We start from the raw sequence: 20,586 nt of genomic DNA, 5'->3' as shown, positions 1-20,586 counted from the left end.
AACAAAAACAATTTTCCGCTAACAAAAACGTTTAGGAGAGTTTAACAGATCTGAGTAGAAATTTGAAAGAAGGTACAGAACTGGCTTCGAGAATTTTAGGATTAACAGCAAGAAGTTTATCAAGAAGACGCTTTAGCCGCATTTCCATAGTCCACCCTCCGATAACTTTCTTTGCCCGCGTAACATCGATCCGGGCCGGCTTTCGCAAGTTGTAGCGCGTGGTGTTATCTTTTACTTGGATCATGTCCAGGAGGTAAGCCGGAAGCGGGAACTGATCTTTGTTCCAGAACTTGAACAACCACACCGCATCGCTCTGCCGCCATCGGTCGAATATGTGAGGAATACCCAACTTCTGATACAGTTCCGGAGTAACCGGCATCTTGTAATCAGTGATGGTTTTCAGAGCTTTACGTTGTAGTCCGGCTAGCTTGTCGCGCTCAGTCGAAGACGCTGCAGACCATACCGGCGACTGGTGTGCGATATGGCAACCGAAACAGGCGTGATAAAGACCTTTGCGCTGTGACATGCTGAGCCCTTGTTGTGCCCGTTTAATCATGGCAATGCCAAAATTCCCTTTCCGCTGTACCTTTCTGAACTGCTCATTCCACTTCAGGTGATTATCAATTTCGACACCAAGATATCGTACACATTTCGCTATGCCAATTACCGACCCATTAATGACAACTTCCGGATCCGGTTCTGTATTGCGGTCAGAACATAAATACATCGCTTGGCATTTCTTTGGGTTCACCTGCAACAAATTTTCTTCCAGTGCTTGGCCGACGCGCACTAGTCCACTGTTCAATTTCGCGGCTGCAATACTTTTCGTTCGTCCAGTTGCACGACCCGGTCGAATCGGAGCGGAGCGGGGGAGGTGGAGCCGGTAAGACGTAATTTAGCGCGCACAGCGGGCGGCAGGACAGCAGGTGGCTACCAGCCGGTGGGCATGTGCAGCGCCTCACGAGTCGCTATCTATGCACCACAATGCCGACAGCGCCACGAGGGTCAATCGGTTGAACTCCGAAACCGGCGTCGGGACGAACCCGACATGCGCCCACGGCGAAACGTTGGGATGGGCTGGATCCAGCGGTTCCGACCTGCAGCGCACACGAGAGCACTAGTTAGGAGCATCGGTCAGTATAAGTACAAGTATACGAGGACATTTGGGTGCTGTGAACATACCCTGCACGATTAGGCTGCGATGAACAGCTGGCTAGCCGTAGCTCGGTCTGAATGCAAACGGCTATAAATTTAGCCGGCTGTTCATCGCAGCCTAATCGTGCAGGGTATGTTCACAGCACCCAAATGTCCTCGTAGTGCAAGTTATAGCGCATTGTGCTATCTTTCACTTGGATCGTGCCCAGTAGGTAAGGCGAAAGTGCGAACTGACCTTTGTTCCAGATCTTGAACAGCCACACCGCATGGCGTCAGTGAAAGATAACACAATGCGCTATAACTTGCGGAAGCCGGCCCGGATCGAGGTTACGCGAGCCAGGAAAGTTATCGGAGAGTCGACTATGGAAATGCGGCTTAATCGTCTTCTTAATAAATTCTTACTGTTAACCCTAAAATTCTTGAAGCCAGTTCTGCACGTGCTTTCAGATTTCTACTCAAAAATTGGTTGATCTTTCCTAGATCAAGTCTGTTGTTGTACGAATCGTGAAGTCCTGCCATATCTAGCTAGTTACTGCAGTATACAGATTATTACAACACAGAAAACATTAAGCGCATTTTGAGCTGCAACCTTCTTTCGCTGAACGAGCAGTCGACTTACAGATGTAGTAGTCGACGAAGAAAGCCGGAATTCGTTCCGGAATCTGTTCCCGGCTCCGCCGTGCTCCAGTAGGAGCACAGCGCGGTCACCGCGCGGAGGAGGTCCGGCGACGGGGCCGGTAGCCGCTGCACGATGGCCGCTAACAGGGCGTCGTACTGGGCAGTGGCGGACTGCCCGTCGTCGAAGCGCAGAAAGGTCACGGCGACGGAGAGCGGTGGCCGCGGGTGGCGCCGCCGACAGCGGCAGCGATGGGTGCAGGTGGACGGCACGTTGGACAGGGCCTGCAGAGTGTTGTTCATGGTGTAGTCGACGAGGAGAAGCTGTCGGCAGACCTCCATCAGCTTGGACAGGGAGCGCAGTTCGCGGCGCGAATGCTCCGGCGAGCCCAGTTCCACGTCGACGACGCAGCGGTGCAGGATGATGCGGCGGAGGGGGGCGGTGGCAGTGACGCGCAGCAGACCGCACACCACCGTCACATCGTTCTTCAGGCTGCTCCACTCGTGGCCGTGCACGCGCAGACCCGGCGTCCACTGCGTCAGGACCAGCGTGCGGACACCGGCGTTTAGGGTGTGGTACAGCAGCTGGCCCAGCCGCCACATGTCGCTGCTGCAGTCCACGCTGTCCACGCGCAGACTGAAGTCGATTAGCAGCCGATCGTATGTGGAGCCGACCAACACCGCGTTCCACACGGGACTGACCCTGCAACGCAAGAGCGAGCCAATGTCAGATCATTTCTCTGCGGTCTACGCTCTGTAGGGCAGTCGATGCTGTATTTTAGAGCGTAAATTGCATAAACAAGTATTTCTTCTTTGTTGGCCAGTGCTGGCGCTGATACAAAGTACGATTGAAATGGATAGGTGTTTCGTTTTAACGACTACTGCGAAAAAAAGCGCATCTCCACTCGACCGAACCCAGGGCTGGCGATGTGATGCGATTTATTTGAATATCACACGATGAACCGTCGACCGGCCGATTTCGATTAATTTTTACCGGCAGCGTGTTAAGGGAAGTGGCCCGGTGCATGGTACCAAATCCGTGGGCATGCACCGAAACGTTCTCTTTCGCGCACTCCCAAACCATTTTTTGTCTTGTTTTATGACATTCTGTGGCCAAATGATTTGTATACACTGCCCTGAAAACCGTTTGCGCGCGCAACATCCGGTTCGGGAGTTACAGCTGTTCGAAAATTCCAAAAAGTTTAAATGCATTCAGGTGTACCAAAAGTCTCATTATGGACCGATCTCCCTCAAATTGTGCACGTAATTGCACATAACCACGAAGAACATTTTTACACCGATCCACTTTTCTAGCATGTTTCTCAAATTTCAAAATGAATTTCAAAAATTTTAAAATTCATTTTAAAATTTGAAAAAAATCATGGAAGTCTGGATTGGTGTAAGAACGAACTTCATGACGATGTGCATTTACCTGCAAAATTCGAAGGAGATCGGTCCATAATCAGACTTTTGGTACACCTGAATGCATTTAAACTTTTTGGAATTTTCGAACAGGTGCAACTCCCGAACCGGATGTTGCGCGCGCAAACGGTTTTCAGGGCAGTGTATAGTTATACAAATCATTTGGTCACAGAATGTCATAAAACAAGAGAAAAAATGGTTTGGGAGTGTGCGAAAAAAAAAGATTTTGTGCATGTACACGAATCTGTTACCATGTACCGGGCCACTTCCCTTAAGGATGTTCAGCTTCCGTACTATACGGGAGGGATACAGTTGAACCATGCGAGATACTTATGTAGCCATGCATTTATTCAGTAATGGAACGTGGAAGCCGGCCAAGAATCGGCATGCTTCCGCATTCCCTTACTGACTGGGTTCGTCGGCACGCCGACGTAGTGTTGCGATGGCCATATATATCAAACCGTTCTAGTTGAACCGTTAACAACTAATGACCTTTTCAGCTTGGCCTGGGTGACGACATCCGTCAGCTCAACGACTTGCGCGATTATTTCCAAGGGCAAGCGAGATATCGTGGCTACCGTGTCCGGGTCGTTTGAACCTACGATTACAAATAAGCCCGATTGCCCTCGCAAATTTTCTATCCATTTACCGTTCTTCGTAATTTTGATGTCGTTAAGGGTACTTCGGCAAGCATGATACTGACAACACTTTTCGCTGCACGAGATGGTATTAGAAAATAGAAGCACTCAGCTGCACTGACAGTCACTTTCGCGCGACGAACTACAGAGGATGAGACAGCATCAATGCCCTACTTTTTCATAAATTTATTACAATCTTCCCCACACAGGTTTTTATTTTATAATGTGTTCTTTCTAAAAGTCCCTTCTCTAAATTATAAACGTGACACGTTTTCTCCTAGCACTTATTACGTTTCGGTGCAAAGGAATTTCTACAACGGACCATGGTCTGCGCGCAGGAGTCAACACAGCGCGAAGCGACGACCCACGCCTTCGCTGTTAAATTTTATTTAAAATCCCGCTTACTTCAAAATCCTTGAGTAAGAGACAGAGATTATTGCTAAGTCACCTGGTTCTCGGGATATAATAAATTCAGTGGGAAGCAAGCCACTAGTACGTTTTTTTAGCAGTGTATGTCGGAGGTGAGGCCTCTGTGTTTATTAAAACGATTATTAAAACCTCTGTGCTAATGTGCAGCTAGCAATAATGTTACTTGGATGGCTCCGCTAAACCGATAAAACATCAAACGTATCTGTTGCTCGTGCGTACATTGTGGTTGTTGTATCAGAGGATTCACTGCCACTGCCAGCGCTCCGCTCTCCACACATCGGTGGAGGGCGCGGGTTAGCAGCTCTGGAGTCCAGAAACATTCGCCCTGTTCCCAGCAGATAATCCTCACTGCGGCGTTGCTCTGCCCATGAAAGAAGAATCGGTTCCCGTAGCCGCTGGCCATAGTAATTTCATAATTTCCAAATTGACGATCGTGGCGGGAGCGTTGCAGTTCGTAGTATACGCGGTTCTCATCCATGCTGAGGCCACCATCGCCACCGCCCCGGGTTACAGCCTCGTCGGCTAGCCCCGCGGGCAGGGGCAGGCAGTGCTTGACATACCGTCCCTCCCGTCCGGACGCCTCCGACAAGGGACGTTGCGGCCGCTGTTCAGCGATCTGCAGCTCGTGTACGAGGTGCCGGCAGCCGCCCGCGATGGTCTCCACGTAGCACACCCGTCCGTCGCGGTGGTATTGTGGCGTTCCGGGACACGCCAACAACAGGGACGCCGCTTCGAATACCAGCGGATCGGTCGCGCTGGCCCGCAGTGCCACCAGCACCTGCTTGTCGTTCGGGTAATACAAACAGATGACGTGAGGGAACACTTTGCTGGACGGGAGCCATCGCGGCGGCAGTTTAGTGCAGTGGAAGCTGATGTACATCTCGTCGCCCCTCATATCCTCGATGAATCCCAAACACCACACCTCACTGGCGTCGTTCTCGGTCAGTTTCACGGGGATCATGACGGTGTTGGCGCACGCCACACTGTGGCCCGTACGTCGCCGTTCCGCCAAAGGATAACCGAAGCGCTGAACAGACACCTCGTCCATTTTCACATAGAAAGTGATGTTGAACTTCGATTCACAGTATCCATTTAGGGATTCATCGTAGCCTGGCACAGTTTAAAGCGAATTAAAGCGAACTACATTACATTTGCGGCCGTTTTATGGCGCCTGCAGATTTCATACATGATTATAAGGAAATAACTAAAACAGCATACAATGTACGACAAAAAGAGGTTGAACCGATCAGTCGGTCCGCGGTTCAAAATAACATCGCAACGGCACGCCACCACTAAAACTTGTACGATTACTCACTACTTTCAGACGTTTGCGCTCCGTGAATATCAAAGTGCAACTATACTAGTTGCACATCAAAAGGTGTAGAAAAAAATTTTAAACTTTTTGATACTAAACCTGTGGCTGTTTATGGCGAACAGCACAAATTCTAGCCATTTTGCTTTCTCGTAGGCACAGCATAGGATCTGTGCGCATAACCGTTTGGCTTGCAATCAGTGCTTAAGTCTATGGGAAAGCAAAATGGCTAGAATTTGTGCTGTTCGCCATAAACAGCCACAGGTTTAGTATCAAAAAGTTTAAAATTTTTTTCTACACCTTTTGATATGCAACTAGTATAGCTGCACTTTGATATTCACGGAGCGCAAACGTCTGAAAGTAGTGAGTAATCGTACAAGTTTTAGTGGTGGCGTGTCGTTGCGAGGTTATTCTGAACCGCGGACCGACTGATCGGTTCAACCTCTTTTTGTCGTACATTGTATATACAGACTACAGTAGTCTCACGCGAATTAATGCGTAAGTTTTGCTGATGGTGCTGGCGTTACTCGGGGCGGTGGCCATATCCTTGTTTTAAACCGTCGTTGCTTCCTAAGTTACGAGTTAAAACAATATAAAAATTCAGTTCTGTTGGTTTATCGCAAGTCAGCCTTACCGAAAGCCAAGCTGCTGTGAGTAACAGTAAATGATGCGTAAAAAATGCCCCAATAATGCGATACCATACCAACTGTCACTGCCACGATAAGTGAGTGACCTGACTTATAATAAGTCAGACTGTTGATAAACAACCGAGTACGTGTATGCATCTTCACATCGCACATGCAAGAAAAGCGCGCGAAAAATCAAAAATGCATAATTTGTTTGTCAAAAATATATCACTTCAGCAGGCGACTGTTACAGCTTCACTTGTATTTTCAAAATGCCGCGCAAAAGTAAGCGCAAATTAGCAATAGACCTGATAGAAAGGTTAATTTTGCAAACTGCCGCATACAGCAGAACCAGTTCTTTACTTCAACCGGACGATGACACTTCGCTATCTATTTTTTCCCGCGCCAGGGACGATGATGAATTATCGCTATTAATTATTCGATTTTATCTCGAGCATACCCGCTATCCCGATCCCCGATTAACAGTGCCAAAAAGTGCTCATTTTATGCGAACTATTCTGCCTAATTTGGACGACGAAAGATTTAGACAGGAATTCCGTATGTCGCAGTCAACATTTGACATTGTACTCGGAAAAATCGCTGACCACCAAATTTTTCGGAGTACTTATCAAAAACCGCAGTCATCTGTCAGCGACCAGCTAACGATTGCCCTTTACCGGTTTGGAAATTCTGGCAACGCTGCATCTATTGGCAAAACTGCCCGTCGCTTCGGATTATCAGAAGGTACAGTGGAAACATTTACTCGGAGGATGATTGCCGCATTGTTGTCTCTGGAGAATGAAGTTATTCGGTGGCCATCAACTGAGGAAAAACTTGCAATAAAATCTAAAATTCGGTCTGAGTATCATTTTCCTAATTGCATTGGATTTATTGACGGCACCGACATCGTACTTGAGTATCGGCCAGGGCTTAACGGGGTGGACTACTTCAACCGGAAACGACGATATGCCATCGCTGCAATGATCGTGTGTGATGCTGACCGGCGCATTTTGTTTGCGTCTTGTGGATATCCCGGCTCTGTTCATGATGCTCGCGTTTTCAAAAACTCGCCACTGGAGACTAATTCTGCGCAGTATTTCAGTGGAGACGAGTACATACTTGGCGATAGCGCTTACTCATGCACTACTACTGTCATCCCGCCTTTCCGGAAAAACCAAATCGCAACGCGTGACCACAGCCTTTTCAACTACTGCCACTGCCGCGCTCGAGTGAAATCGGAACACACAATTGGACACACTAAAGGCAGATTTCAGTGTCTTCGTGGCTTAAGAAAATATATAAACACTGCTAATGACCATACTATAGCAATTTATTGGTTTAGATGCTGTTGCATTTTGCATAACATATGTGTAGAAAATTCCGATGCATTTGATCCCGATTGGGGTGAAGACGACAACGACAACGACAACGAAGAGGAAACTGGTCCAGTACAGCACAACGAAGACGGACAACAAAAGCGTAGACGTATTATGCAATATGTGTTAACCAGTATACGTGAGTAAAAAAAATTGTGAGAGCGCAAATGAACGGATGTTTTGTAAGAATAAAAGACTCAGAAAAACTCATCACCTGCCGCGTTTCTGTTATTGCGTAATCGTAGTTGTAGCTCCATTCGCCGGTTTTCAGCCTCCATTCGCCGAACACTCAACTCGTCAGCTTGCAGATCCAACTGTTTTTTCTGGAAATTTAGCTGTTCAACCTGCAGTTTCTCCATACGGTCTTCCCGCATTCTGGCAAGTCTGAGTTCTTCCTCAAAGCGGCGGTCTTTCTTTTCTTCAATTGTCAGTAACGTATCGGCAAATTCGGTCGATTTCTGCTTTTTCTTCAGTCAGCTTAACTAGGTATTAGGTATAATTATCGCACTCATTAAAAATTTGATATTGAACCTTACCCACAACAGGTTGACGTTTGAGCCTATCCGCACGTTCTTCACCAATTTCCATAAGACCATTTCCCGTTCCTTTCAGCCAGGTATTCACATCTTTCCATTTGGTTTCAAAGGATTGGATTTTCACCTTGATGTTTTTAACGGTGCGTTGTTTGGCATGAGGGCCGCATTTGGTGACCAGGTATTGGGCAATGGCTTTGGCAACGTGAGCTTTGGTTTTCCCAGTAGTAGTTTTCTTCTGGTCGTTTGGGTCGATTTTCCCCGCGCATTTCCATTCTTGGTAGTTTTCAAAGTCTTGCAGCCATTCTACTAAGAACCGTTCCTCCCGTTCTGTCCAGCTGTGTTTTGCAGCTCGCTGTTTCGGCTGTTCTCCTGAGTTTGCTGTTCCTGGTGATCCCCCATTGACAGTACTGGTGCTTGCAGCCGGGGTAATAGGAACAACTTTCCTTGCGCGGATTGTAGGCAAAGCAGTTCGAACTGGTGTCGACATTTAACTTACATGTATTAGCAGTAATCCGATGAAATACGAATAATCGCAAATAATAACGAATAAAAACAATAGCAATCAGCTTATTCTAAATATTTAAACTGCACATTTTTGGTGTAAAGCAGTTGAACGAAATTGTTGGTAAATTTGTTTACACTGGTGTTGGTAATAATGCCACAAATTTCCATACGTACAAAACAACTTGGCAATGCTAGACTGAATGGATAAGTCAACGATGCCACACGGTACATCTACTCTAGACTAGATTTATCTTTGGGCATGTTTGCCTTAAAGGGGGCATGTGTTGCCGATATGTATCATATTTTAATATCCAATCTGTGGTCTTCTTCTTATCTCATGGTGATTCACATTTCATAACTCATATCTGCCCAAGCGTTGGGCACACTGGTCACATCAGAACTGAAGGACCTAAATCATATTTTGTAGTCAGCCATTGTTGTCGTGTTGGTTGGTACAGTACAAGATCGTTGGTAGACCGTTTCACCAAAATGATTAAAACAAATTTTTACGTAATTGACAATAAGACAACATTTTGGCGCCGCAAGAAGAAGCAAGCCGACCTGCTCATCACAAAGGGGCATAAAAAGTGATTAGTGAAGTATAGTAAGTACCAGACCCAGTCGACTCCTGTACACATTCTCTCTATCCCTTAAAAATCTCATTAGCAGACCTTCACCCAGTCTAGTTGAGTCGGGTGCCAAATAATAGCCTGAATCCTCTGTCAGTCAAGAGAGCAGCGCTCTTACTTCTGATCGCAGACAGTGTGCAATGTTAATAAGTATTAAGTACCTGATTGTGCTTTGCTTTCTGGAAGTAGCCTATTAATTGTTATCGCTGAAAAGAAAATTCTTGGCCATTATCCTTCAACTCTAATTACAAAGTCTGCACTCTGCACAACTTCAGAAATTCAGTAGATCGTGAAACGTTATGTAACACGCTTTCTGTTAACGGTGTTTTGATGAGTAGTGAACCAAAGTTAAATCAGCCTCCATAAAACACTTTTCATTCCATGGTTTGATGTCTGTTATAGTTACAGTTAACACTGAGTTTGTTTAACTTTGTATTACGTGATAGCCCGACATTTGATTGTTGTAATCTGGATTTATTGAGCCTTTTGGACTGACATAAACAATTCATTATGGCAGTTCATCGTCTGTTGTTTTACCACATTTTAAATTAACTATGGAGTCCAACAATAATATTCGCCACATTTATGATGGCAAACGGTTCCGGAAATTATGCACGACAGGTTCATGTTTGAGTTTAGCAAAAGTTGGCGGCAAGTGCAAAAAGCATCGTCGGATCTGGCATAACGAACAAGGTAAACTGGATAACTGTAGAAATCATGGCTTGAAGTTTTATACTTTTGCATCATTACTTCCTCCGCTGTCGGTGCTGTAATCTGTATTCTCATTCGCGCCGCTGCCGGTGCAGTACTACATTCCTGCTTCCGGTACTGTAATCTGTATTCTTACTTTTGCCGCGACCGGCGGCAGCACTATATTCCTACTTCCACCGCTGTACGGTGCCGTACCTCATTTCTACGTTCCGTCGCGGCCGGCGGCAGTACTATGCTCCTGCTTCCACCGCTCCCGGCGCAGTACCAAATTCCTACCTTCCACAGCGGCCGGCTGCGTTATCGTGATTGGGAGCGATTTGGAAGTTGGATGCAATGTTGTGATTTGGATGCGTGCTTGCTGTTTACCGGCACTTATCAGTGGAGCTCAATTAAATACCTACTGTTTTGAATACTTATTTTTTAATAATATCGAGAATATTTTGTATATTTGTATGCGTTAACTTTACATGGTTACGTAATTACGGACGATTATTATATACTAATTATTATTAACTATGTATGCCTAATAAGCTACGTACCAATGGTTATGTGAACTGGCACCGACTATCGCTAGCGGTCTGTGCAACGCATCGCTTGCAAGTTGAATGTGCGCTAACCGTATGTGCATCGCTTACCGGCTTACGGTATGAATGTGTGTGTTAATTTTGGCACCCTCATAAAACTAGATTTGGTCGTGGTCATTTATTTACATAAGGATTCAAGTTATTCGGCTGCTGTGAAAAGTAGGTTCACTGAAAAGCAGTATATATATCTTTTCACTATGGTAAGTACTTAAAAGCTGACTGAACAATTCCGCCCACTCCAAAGCCGATGGCAACGGTCGTCTTCGATGGACTGACAAGCTCCTCCTCCTCGATGAGAGTCGCAGTGGCGCACCGCAGCATGGATGGAGGCACCAGCGTCGTGTAAAACGCAGCAGATGGAAAACGATGCTACGTGGCGCGTGCACATTCTGGGCAATGCCAAAATCCTGGAGTCTTGGCCCAAAGTAGATTGTTGTTAACGCCCAAAGTAGGGAGAACAGTCAGATGCTTCTGCTTTATGCTGGGCCAGATATCCAACGGTCGACCGTTACATATTTCAAACAGCGAGGCGTCGTTTATCCAGCACCATTGCTAATACTGATTATGGCCTCTTCTTAAGCAGCATTCAAATGAGTGAGATATCTTGGAGTCTACACCGGCATGATGCATGCAGTTGTCGCGGGATTCACACTGGACAGTGGACAGCAGGAAGAACTATGATCCTCATGGACTCATGGACCATGACTCCATGAATTATGATGAACATAGCTCTTCTATGATTAACCATGAATCATGTTGTTTTGCCAAAGTAAGTTTACAGTATAATAATGTACAGTATAATATTCCTTCGGAACTGATATAATTATATGTTTTGGCACTTGTGTGACTAGATGAACCTTATAAGAACAAGATTTGCAATTGCAAAACCTAATAAGAAGAAAACATAAGAAAAGAACCTAATAAGAACCTAACGATAGTCGATAAATAAGGATCTATTTCAAATTTTATTGGCGTAAAGTCATTTTGAATTCCAGTGTATGCGCCATATTGGATGTGTGCTCTGTTGTAGGGATGGCGTATAGAGTGTGTGCTCTACTACTGCGTACGTACAGCTAAAATTTTACGTTCCAAGGAAGAATGGTAATTATTCGGTTGTTAACCAGCCATCAGCAATCAATATAATAACTTTGTAATTTTTTTTTTTTCGTTAAAACTTTAAATACCCAATAATCAGAACAAGAAAAATAACTCTTCTAACTCTCGAGAACACCCGACCGTCCCCAGGACAGAAGCCGCGTTTCCGCGCTGAATTTCCACACTTATACGTTGCCACAAATAATGAACAGCGCGCGCTTCTCCCGTTTGTTCTTTGATACGCCGGCCGACTTCATTGATGAACTGGTGGGTACTTTCGCTACAGCTTCAAATAGTTTCGAGTGCCACTGGCTGGAAAAAATGCCGATCAGTGAGTTCGGAATATAGGTTCCGCTTCCGCACTTCCGCGTCTTCAGCAGCCGATCCCGCTGCTTCTGAACAGCCAGCTATATACGAAGTAGCGAATGTGTCACAAACTGTTACATCCCATATCAGAGGGAGGCCATTTCTCCATGGGAAGAGTGATAAGCCGTCTGGCCGCTTCCCGTCCAGTCTGCACAGTCCGGGAGGCTCCAAGATTGACGGCACCTTTGCTGATCCCAGGCTACGCTGAATCACGCTATTCAGACTCGCATGCCTCCTGAACCTTCCTTGGCTTTTGACGCACGACAATCCATGCAAGCCGCATGTATCAACCATTTCACCACACCGACATTTATGCTCTTTACAAATAGGCGCCCCCATCCGCAAAGCAACAGCGATCCGCAGACCGGCATCGTCCAGCAGTGTGCCAAGGCTGGCGACCGGCAATGCAAACAACCAGGCACTGGCATCCTTAGCAGAGGCAGCCAACAGACGAGCAGAGGCAATAACGTCGGCGCTCTCTTTTAAAGCTTCCAGTTTCCCGGCAGTCAGCATATCCGATCACAAGCGTTGGTTGCTCCGGTCTTCCATCGCAGGTGCACTCTTTCCTGTACGTTCTTCCCAGCACAGCTCAACGTCAGACCGCTCGTCGGGGCAATCTTCGGGCACAATAGTGCGTACTAGCTCGTCGGTAGAATAAAGCGAGGTACAGCTTGTCATTTGTTCTCTATCTTTCCCATTGTGTTCTGTTGCGTTGTGTAAACGCGGATGTGATTTCTGATATTTTGTTCTTTTGCATTCGATGTTTGATCATCTCACGCATGTGCAGCCTCAGTCGCTTGGCTTGCACGCCAGCGTCAGGGCATATTCCCTTCACTGTTATAGCTCAGTTAAAATCTAAAAACCTATTATCAGATTCGGAATCAGCGCATTTTTCTGTTATAGAAACGTAGTCCGGTCTTTGGAAAAAAATTTGTCGCCCCCGAAGGCGAATTTGGCGTCCGCAGGGCGTTCGGGCGCCAAGCGTCATAATTCAGTGACAAAGCACATTAATTTAGAATTCTTTTATAAGTACCAGAAGCGGAATCCGTGTGGTAGATTTGTCCAGGAAACAGTTTTAAAAGTGGGAAAGTGCATTTCCCCTCTTTGAGAATATTGCGACCGCCCGAGGTGGCGGTAACAAATGCCCCTTTGGGACGACAATTCTGTTTTCAAAGACGAGACTGTGTTTCTATAACAGAATAATGCGCTGATTCCGAATCTGATTCCGAATCTACGAGTAGTAATAGTTTTTTTGGAGAAACTAAAGCGACGCCTTACCCTTTGATAAACAAAGTTTACCCTCCGCGACACGGCAGCCGCCTCGTGAACGGGTGGCAAGGTAGCCGTGTAAGGGGGAATGGAACCACTGGATATTTTGGGCTCTCCACTGATTTTCTAGATCAGAAAAATTCGGTGATTCCGAATTTGTAATCAGATTCGCTCTACACCTAACCTGCAATGGATTCCCGTTCTAAGCGCATGACGTTTTGGCTTTTAAGTCACAGTGTGACGGTGTGACCTAAAGTGCCAGAACATCAAGCGTAGTAGAGCAGATGGCATATTGAGCGGATATTTCCCAGTTCCGACTATACTGCCCGATCAGGCCGAAATCCGCTATCTCCAAATCGAGCTAGCAGATTGCGGTCTGATCAGGAAGTTAGCATGGCCACTGACATTAACGCCTCAACAAGCTGCAGCCCAATGCGGGCACGCACACTGCCACGTACATTGCCCCCCGAAGTTCCGATGAAAGGTCAAACATTTCGATGGAATCGGGCATTCCTGCGCTAGTGGGACTGTTGTCAGTTCTCCTGTGCACGGAACGGGACGAATGTGTGTTCGTCGTCATAAGCCTTGCCATGGACGCGAAGACGGGTGTCCTGAATTGTGGTATTTAAATAAGCACGCTGCTGTATTCTTGTTTAAAGCCTGATCCGAAATGCTGTGTATTCTGGAGAATTGTTGCTGTTGTGAGTGTCTGTTGCCTCGAATGGGGCAATTTGGGCTCCTGCCCTGAATGCGTGCGGACGTTAAACCATTAAACCTTATGCGCACAATGCACTGGACGATGGACATGTTCCGCGCACAGTTTTTTTCTGATAATAAATTGTTTACTTAGTCAATTTGTGTCCCGCGAATCAGGACGGGTTTTCCCTGAACGAATACCTGTCGAGGATATTTATTTTCCGCAACCGCAGGCCGCACTTACAATCTCCGGAACTGGGCTACCCGAAGTCCGAATTGATGCAAAGGTCACCACCAAGAGCGAAGCAACGTCGGCCGCGAGAATGAAAGCACTTCTCATGTACATACTGTATATAAAAATTAATGTGGATGTATTTAAATGCGGAAACGGTTGACTTTTGAAAGTGAGTGGTTGAAAATGATCGACCTGGGAAAACTGGTTGATCAATGTTTTTTTCTAGTTCAAACTCTTGGAGGCGAATTCTGGTCTTTCTTGTCTTTTGTCGATCAGACAGCGAAATTTCCCGACGTTACATACGTCCCCTCTGAAAAGGGTTATGGCCGTGGGACATGGGAGGGCCGTGGGTTATGGCCGTGGAGTCTCAGATTTGTATTTCGCTATTTCGAACAAATTGCGCCTGCGTTACAGTCTATGAAATTCTTGCTGTTAACCCTAAAATTCTTGAAGCCAGTTCTGTATCTGTACCTGCTTTTAAATTTCTACTCAAATCTCTTGATCTATCCTAAACGTTTCTATCAGCAGAAATTATTTTCGTTCGGCCAGACTCGAAGTGTCTGTGCGGTTGTCTGGTCTTGTGCCGTAATAACAATAATAATAATTTGTTTTGTGCGCTAAGCCGATCCGATTGAAGAAATGACGACCGATATCAGATCACTATTATTGACGCGGGCACATAATTTATCGACGGAGAACTTGCGCCAGATGAAAAACGCGATAGTAAATCAAACAATCCCCGCGCCCGGCAACAGTATAAAAACGGCAAGTAGACTCTCTTTCTCAAATCAACGTATCACAAATCAAGCAGCAAGGCGGCATCAGTCCAATCAGCATTCGTCCTGCGTCACGTGGAGAGCGCGACCTGCAGGTCGCGGTAGGTGTCGGCGGCGGCGATGAGCTGTTTGGCCTCGACATCGGCCAGGAAGACGCAGGGGATGTCCACGCCCTGCCGCGTGGTGCCGCTGTCGCCGTGGCCCCCGCCCTGGTCGCCCGACATGGCGAAGGCGTGGCCGGGCGCGTAGGCGCTGCCGCTCTTGTTGTCCACCACCAGCAAGGCGCGCGCCCCGGCCGCCTGCACATTGCGCGCCTTCTCCACGAACATGCAGCCGCCGCGACGCACCACGGCGATGGCGTCGCGGACGCCGCCGATCTCTCCGTTCACCACCGCGGCCGTCTGCCAACACACACATCCACCGTTGTATTACGATCACCCACCAGAAAACAAGCAAATCCTCATGTTTCTCAGATCATTGTAATTAAACATTAACTCCATTGACATTAGAATGAACGAGGGGATAAAGAAATTTATGTAAAAATGGAATCCAATTTATGATAGAATTTATAATTCAAATATTATTTTCTTAGATATGGCTACAAAAACCATTTCGCTTCAGCTTGTCGTAACAATGAAAACAATTTTTCACTGAGATTCACTTTTCATATTATTATCTATGATAAAGTTAGTATCCCGCGTTTTTCTTTTCTTTCAGATTCAGTACTTCGAAATATACGTAATTAACAAGAACAGAATAAAAATTAATGAACATATTTTTAAATAAAAATATACATATTAAGTTTAAAACATGGAATAACATTAATCCTTAAAGTTATAAAAACATAACTACCAACTATAATAATTGTTAAACACTAGGTGTTCATTTCAAAATTCAAGCAACGATAAACTGAATTTCTGAATTCGGAATGATCTGGGCGTAAAAAAGCTGTGAAAAGGAAATCGCAAACCGTACGAGTAGCGGAGTATTTTTCCAAGTTGGTTACCCACCTGATTGACCTCCTCGTCGTCGTCATCGCGGCTGAAGCACCCGTCGGCCGGCTGAGCGAACCCCAGCGTCCCCACGACACTCCCGGGCGGATGGGCGGCCAGCGCCGGGCCGAACTGCGCCGGCGAGGCGGGCAGCGTCAAGCTGAAATTCCCGGCGACGGAGCTGGCGTGGACGCGGGCGGTGGGCACAGCGGCGCCGCCGGGGGGCGGCTGCTTGGAGGCGTGGAGCATGTCCTGCATGAGGAGGACGCCCTCGCTGGCCTGGCTGACGCTGCGCGCCTGGCTGGCGTCCTGGGCGATCAGCAGGGACCCGTCCGGCCGGCGGATCAATGAAATCCCCATCTCCGCCAGGATCATCATCTGCCACACACAACACACGTTAGATCAACGGGATGCAGCAACTTCCGGTGCGCTGGCGGACACTACACAAGCTGGAGCCCATTCGACGCGGAAAAGCAGTGCCGTGCACAGCCGACATACTGCCCACTAGGGTTGCAATTCAAGCCACATTTCAGGCGGGTCTTTCGGTTTGTTTCAAGTGAGATTGATTTAAAAATGAAGTGGCATTTAAAATAATACAATCAAATTGCCTGAATTTATTTCCGAGATATTTTTCTGTTTAAAGTTTAACGATGCATAATACTATAAAAATTATTTTTTTATCACAGATCGTTTCCAGTTGTCGAAGCTTTGAGTGATTTTGAAAACCATTTGGATTGATAGTAATTTAAACTGAAATAAAACTTGAAAATAAAAAAACGAATGAAAAAAGAAGCAGAAAAAATAAATAATAACTGTCTCAAATAAATACGAAATATTAATTCCATGGGTATTGAATTTAATCAATTCTTCGTCTAAATTTCTTCAAAAATTCTGCAATATTTTTAAAAAAAATAATTTTTCATTTTAACCCTACTGCTGAGCGAAAAAAAAGGGGAGAAGGGCGTGTTTCGTTAGGCGGCGCGGCTGGTTAGCGGGAGCCTGACTGGTGACTGCTTTGTGTCAAAAAAAAGCGTCTGTTCACCTGTGAGCAGATAAAGAGGGTCACCAGGACGACCGGCAGGATGAGCTCGAGCTCGTGGCCCGTCAGGCTGTTAAAGAGATAGCGCCGCCGACGATGCACACCCTCGTCACTCACATGTTCGTCGTTCTCCCAGTCGATCTCGCCCACGCGCACCCGCTGCCGCCGCGCCGACGGCGGACCGCTGGGGCACTGGTCGGGGTGGGCGTCCTCCCGCGGGGAGGTGTCCACCGCCACGGTGGGCGGGCCCTGCAGCGCCTGCGCGAAGAGGGTCGCCGGGTCGCGGCGCTGGTTCGGGCAGGAGTGGCTGGCGTCCGGCGGGTGCTCGTCCAGTAACTGCGGCGGGTGGAAGGTGACGTTCTTGCGGGAGAGGTGTAGGGGGAGCAGGTGGGCCTCCGTCGTGAAGATGTAGGCGTGCAGGTCCACCGGGAGGTCGGCGTCCTCGCTGAACAGCAGGTACAGGTACCTGCAACGGCCGCCAATGAGCGACATTATTTTAAAACAATTTCTAACAAATTAAAACATTTTTAAAAATTAAAATACACAAATAAATAAGAAAAATAAATAAATTCAATTCAATTTTTTTATTTCAAAAACTTAATTAATTCGTTAAAGCTAATTATTGCCGCAAACGACGTGACGTTATTTTAGAAACAATTTTTAAAAAATTAAAAATCTTTAAAAATTAAATTACAAAATATTCGAAAAATAAAAGGATTAATTTGGTTTTTCTAATTCAAAAATTTAATCAGGTCGTTAAAAGTTAGTTATTTTTGGATTAATTTTTTAAGGGGAGTTGGCGAGGCAGGAGGCGTACTTGAGGGTCTCGGCGAGGAAGAAGGAGTCCATGCGGTCGTCCTGCTGGCCGGAGCGGGTGTCCTTCAGCGCCGCGTAGCCGCAGTCGACGCGCGCGTGCTCCTCCAGACTGTGGATCAGCCGTTCGCCCACGTGCAGGTAGAAGGGGTCCTTCGTGGCCGTGTACAAAAAGTACGTCGACTCGATGAATTCCGGACGGAGATAACTCTCCGACCTGCGCCGCACAACGACCATCAATCATTCAAAAATTATCTATTATTATTACAGAAACAAACACATGATATTAGTCAATAAATAAATACCATGCCAATAAATATTAGTAAATAAGAAAGCAGCAAAAATCGTACCAATAAATGCGCAGCTCCGGCTCGGCGGTGAAGGCTTCCGGTAGGAACTTGTAGCGATCGACGACTTTGTGCAGTGTCTATACATGCAAAGCAGATACCCTGATTATCCCTGTTATTTACTATTTATTTCTCATTTATTTATTTCATACTTACTGTTTATGTCATATTTTTTTCCTTGTTGGTTCTAATTAATGTCTCATTTATTTCTTACGAAATTCTTGTTCATGCTAGAAATAAATACGAAATATACAGCTTATTTCTTAGTTATTCCGCAGTGTTTATTTGTGAATATTTATGGATTTAACTATTAAAAAATAAACAATACAGACTGAATAATATTACTTAAGAATTATTTTGCGCTGACCTGGTAGGAGATCTTGGCGGGCTCGATGTCCCCGTAGAGGACCTGCAGGCCGGGGAAGAAGGCGATGAGGGCGTCGAGGTAGGGCTTGGAGGTGGCGGAGGGCTGGTGCATGTGCACGTCCAGCATGTTGGCGCCGCGCAACACGTACTTGAGGAGGGCGGCGTAGTGCTGGTGGAAGCGGTGGAGGTAGGTGTCGTCGCCCAGCAGGATGTAGGCCTTCAGCACGTACTCGTAGTAGGAGTCGGAGCCGGCGCCGATGCCGCTCTCGCGCCGGATCCAGTCGCCGCTGTGCACGTCGATGATGTGGCCCAGCAGGCTGGAGGCGCTGTGCCGCGCGTGCCACAGGTAGTCCATGGCCTGCCGGCTCTTCGTCTCGAACACCGGATCCCCCGTCAGCCGACTCAACGCCGCGAATTCTATATACCCGAAATAATATTAGTATTATTCTCGTCAAACCAGGCAATCAACAATTTGATATTTTTTTATTTTGCCAATTAATTTTACACTTTTTGGTTTAATTGAATGGGGTTAAAAATTATCCTTCGAATCTTATCAGGACACTGGTTAATTTCCTTGGGTAACCCCAACAACTGTGACATTAACCAAAAAAAGGAAATAAATTAATTTTCTAGTAAAAAATTCTGTTCCTGTTTTTGCCAGATTGTTGGAAAGTTTTCTCGGTTAATTCGTTTAACTTTTATTTAAATAATTTTCTTTACTACCAATCCATTAATAATAATTTTTATTTAAATAATTCTAATTTCTTTAATTTTATTCAACAGATTTTCTCAAATTATTTGAACGTGAGAAATTCCTACCGAGGATCATGGTGCCGGCGCAGGCGCTGCACGTGTGCCGCTGCTCGTGCAGTCCGTGTTTCAGCCCGTGCCGCAGGTTGACGCGGGGATAGGGCATCCCGGTGGTGGAGCGGAAGGCCTCCAGCAGCTGATAGCCCAACTGCCGCGCCATCTCCAACAACTGCCCGCCATACCACCCCATCCCGCGCCGCTTCTCCCGCAGCTCCTCCGCCAACACATGCGCGCTAATCAACCCGCCCAGCATCCTGATATTCGTCTCGAAGACGCTGACGACGATGTCGGCGTCCAGCCGCACCTCCTCAATGACCAGGCGCACCGCGCGCTCAAACTCCCCCAACTCCCCCAGCAGCACCAGCGAGTCCAGACTGTCCACCAGCGTCATGGAGAAGTTGCCTAACGCGTCGTCGACATCGCCCCGGCCTGAGCCGTGACTGCGGAAGCGCCCCCGACAGGACAGGGGCTGCAGTTCGTCGGCGGGGTAGGCGTGGGTGAGGTAGGCGTGGTAGGCGTGCAGGAACATGTCCTTGACTTGCTGGCGGAGGGCGGCTTTGTGGCGACGGGACATGGCCGGGGAGGAGGCGGTCGCCCCCGGGGTGGGGGCGGCCGGGGGGAGGAGGAGGAGGAGGGGGAGGAGGGAGGCGCACACGGCGAGGCATGCTGTCGGCCGGGCCCACCACGGCACCAGCATAGTCTGGCGCGAGGGGGAGCACCCCAGGGGATCCGCGATGGCGCAGTTGTGGATTTGATATCAGGCTGCACTGATGCAGAAAACACGTTTCAGCAGGTTTGGAGCAGAGTACGACGTGGCTGCAGAACTCGTCAGCCGTTCAAATCCTGACCATCAACAACGTGGCACACATCCGTCCATCCATTATTCCAGTATGGGATGTATAATGGCAGTACTACAAATCCTGAAGGATAGAATCAAGGGGAAGACAGTCAAGACACGTTGGCGAGTTGACTCAGTTGGTCCATTAGATGCTGGTTGGCAGTATGGCCTGTATGAGTTATCGCGATTTCTGCAGCTACTCGCGCATGGCTGGCACTTATTAGCAATGGATGACGAATAAAATATGGCTTCTGGATACTACAGTATTACTTAATGTACTTATTACGTATTGGTTAATAATTCATACATAAAGATTTTATGAATAAAATTGAAAAATAAGCTGCCACTGAAAACTGGTTGGAAAACTCGAAACGGAAAAGTTGATCGTGTGACGTATTCAAGCCTGA

General features: G+C 46.9%; 2 protein-coding genes across 3 annotated transcripts; both read right to left on the bottom strand.

Annotated features, from left to right (window-relative positions):
- Positions 1 to 940: 940 nt before the first annotated feature.
- Positions 941 to 5,307, bottom strand: LOC129598158 (uncharacterized). The gene is made up of 4 exons (XM_055495925.1): positions 4,479 to 5,307; positions 3,685 to 3,790; positions 1,775 to 2,473; positions 941 to 1,097 (listed from the first exon to the last, which is right to left on the bottom strand). Exons 1-4 carry the CDS (start codon positions 5,305 to 5,307, stop codon positions 959 to 961), a joined length of 1,773 nt encoding a protein of 590 aa, XP_055351900.1. The 3' UTR covers positions 941 to 958.
- A 9,454-nt stretch (positions 5,308 to 14,761) lies between these two features.
- LOC129598168 (ER degradation-enhancing alpha-mannosidase-like protein 3) lies at positions 14,762 to 20,556 on the bottom strand. Of its 2 annotated transcripts, none has more exons than XM_055495937.1 (7): positions 19,351 to 20,556; positions 18,533 to 18,948; positions 18,169 to 18,245; positions 17,823 to 18,035; positions 17,009 to 17,471; positions 15,985 to 16,344; positions 14,762 to 15,375 (listed from the first exon to the last, which is right to left on the bottom strand). In XM_055495937.1, the coding sequence occupies exons 1-7, from the start codon at positions 20,036 to 20,038 to the stop codon at positions 15,046 to 15,048; spliced, it is 2,547 nt and encodes an 848-aa protein (XP_055351912.1). In that variant the 5' UTR covers positions 20,039 to 20,556; the 3' UTR covers positions 14,762 to 15,045. The 2 variants fall into 2 exon arrangements, with proteins under 2 accessions (XP_055351912.1, XP_055351913.1); XM_055495938.1 differs by having other exon boundaries at positions 17,123 to 17,471.
- Between the last annotated feature and the right edge of the window lie 30 nt (positions 20,557 to 20,586).

The sequence above is a fragment of the Paramacrobiotus metropolitanus genome, unplaced genomic scaffold (genome assembly GCF_019649055.1).
Source record: "Paramacrobiotus metropolitanus isolate TYO unplaced genomic scaffold, Prichtersi_v1.0 Parri_scaffold0000116, whole genome shotgun sequence".
Lineage (NCBI taxonomy): Eukaryota > Metazoa > Tardigrada > Eutardigrada > Parachela > Macrobiotidae > Paramacrobiotus > Paramacrobiotus metropolitanus.
This window is presented reverse-complemented; position numbering and strand designations above follow the sequence as displayed.

Excerpts from the sequence above, each read along its gene's own strand:
- LOC129598168 (XM_055495937.1), bottom strand. The coding sequence starts at position 20,038 with ATGCTGGTGCCGTGGTGGGCCCGGCCGACAGCATGCCTCGCCGTGTGC. Across the intron at positions 18,949-19,350 it reads CGCCGGCACCATGATCCTCG|AATTCGCGGCGTTGAGTCGG; the intron begins GTAGGAATTTCT and ends TCGGGTATATAG. Across the intron at positions 16,345-17,008 it reads CCCTCTTTATCTGCTCACAG|ATGATGATCCTGGCGGAGAT; the intron begins GTGAACAGACGC and ends TGTGTGTGGCAG.
- LOC129598158 (XM_055495925.1), bottom strand. The coding sequence starts at position 5,307 with ATGGACGAGGTGTCTGTTCAGCGCTTCGGTTATCCTTTGGCGGAACGG. Across the intron at positions 3,791-4,478 it reads TCTGATACAACAACCACAAT|GTTCAAACGACCCGGACACG; the intron begins GTACGCACGAGC and ends TTGTAATCGTAG. Across the intron at positions 2,474-3,684 it reads ACCCAGGCCAAGCTGAAAAG|GGTCAGTCCCGTGTGGAACG; the intron begins GTCATTAGTTGT and ends CTTGCGTTGCAG.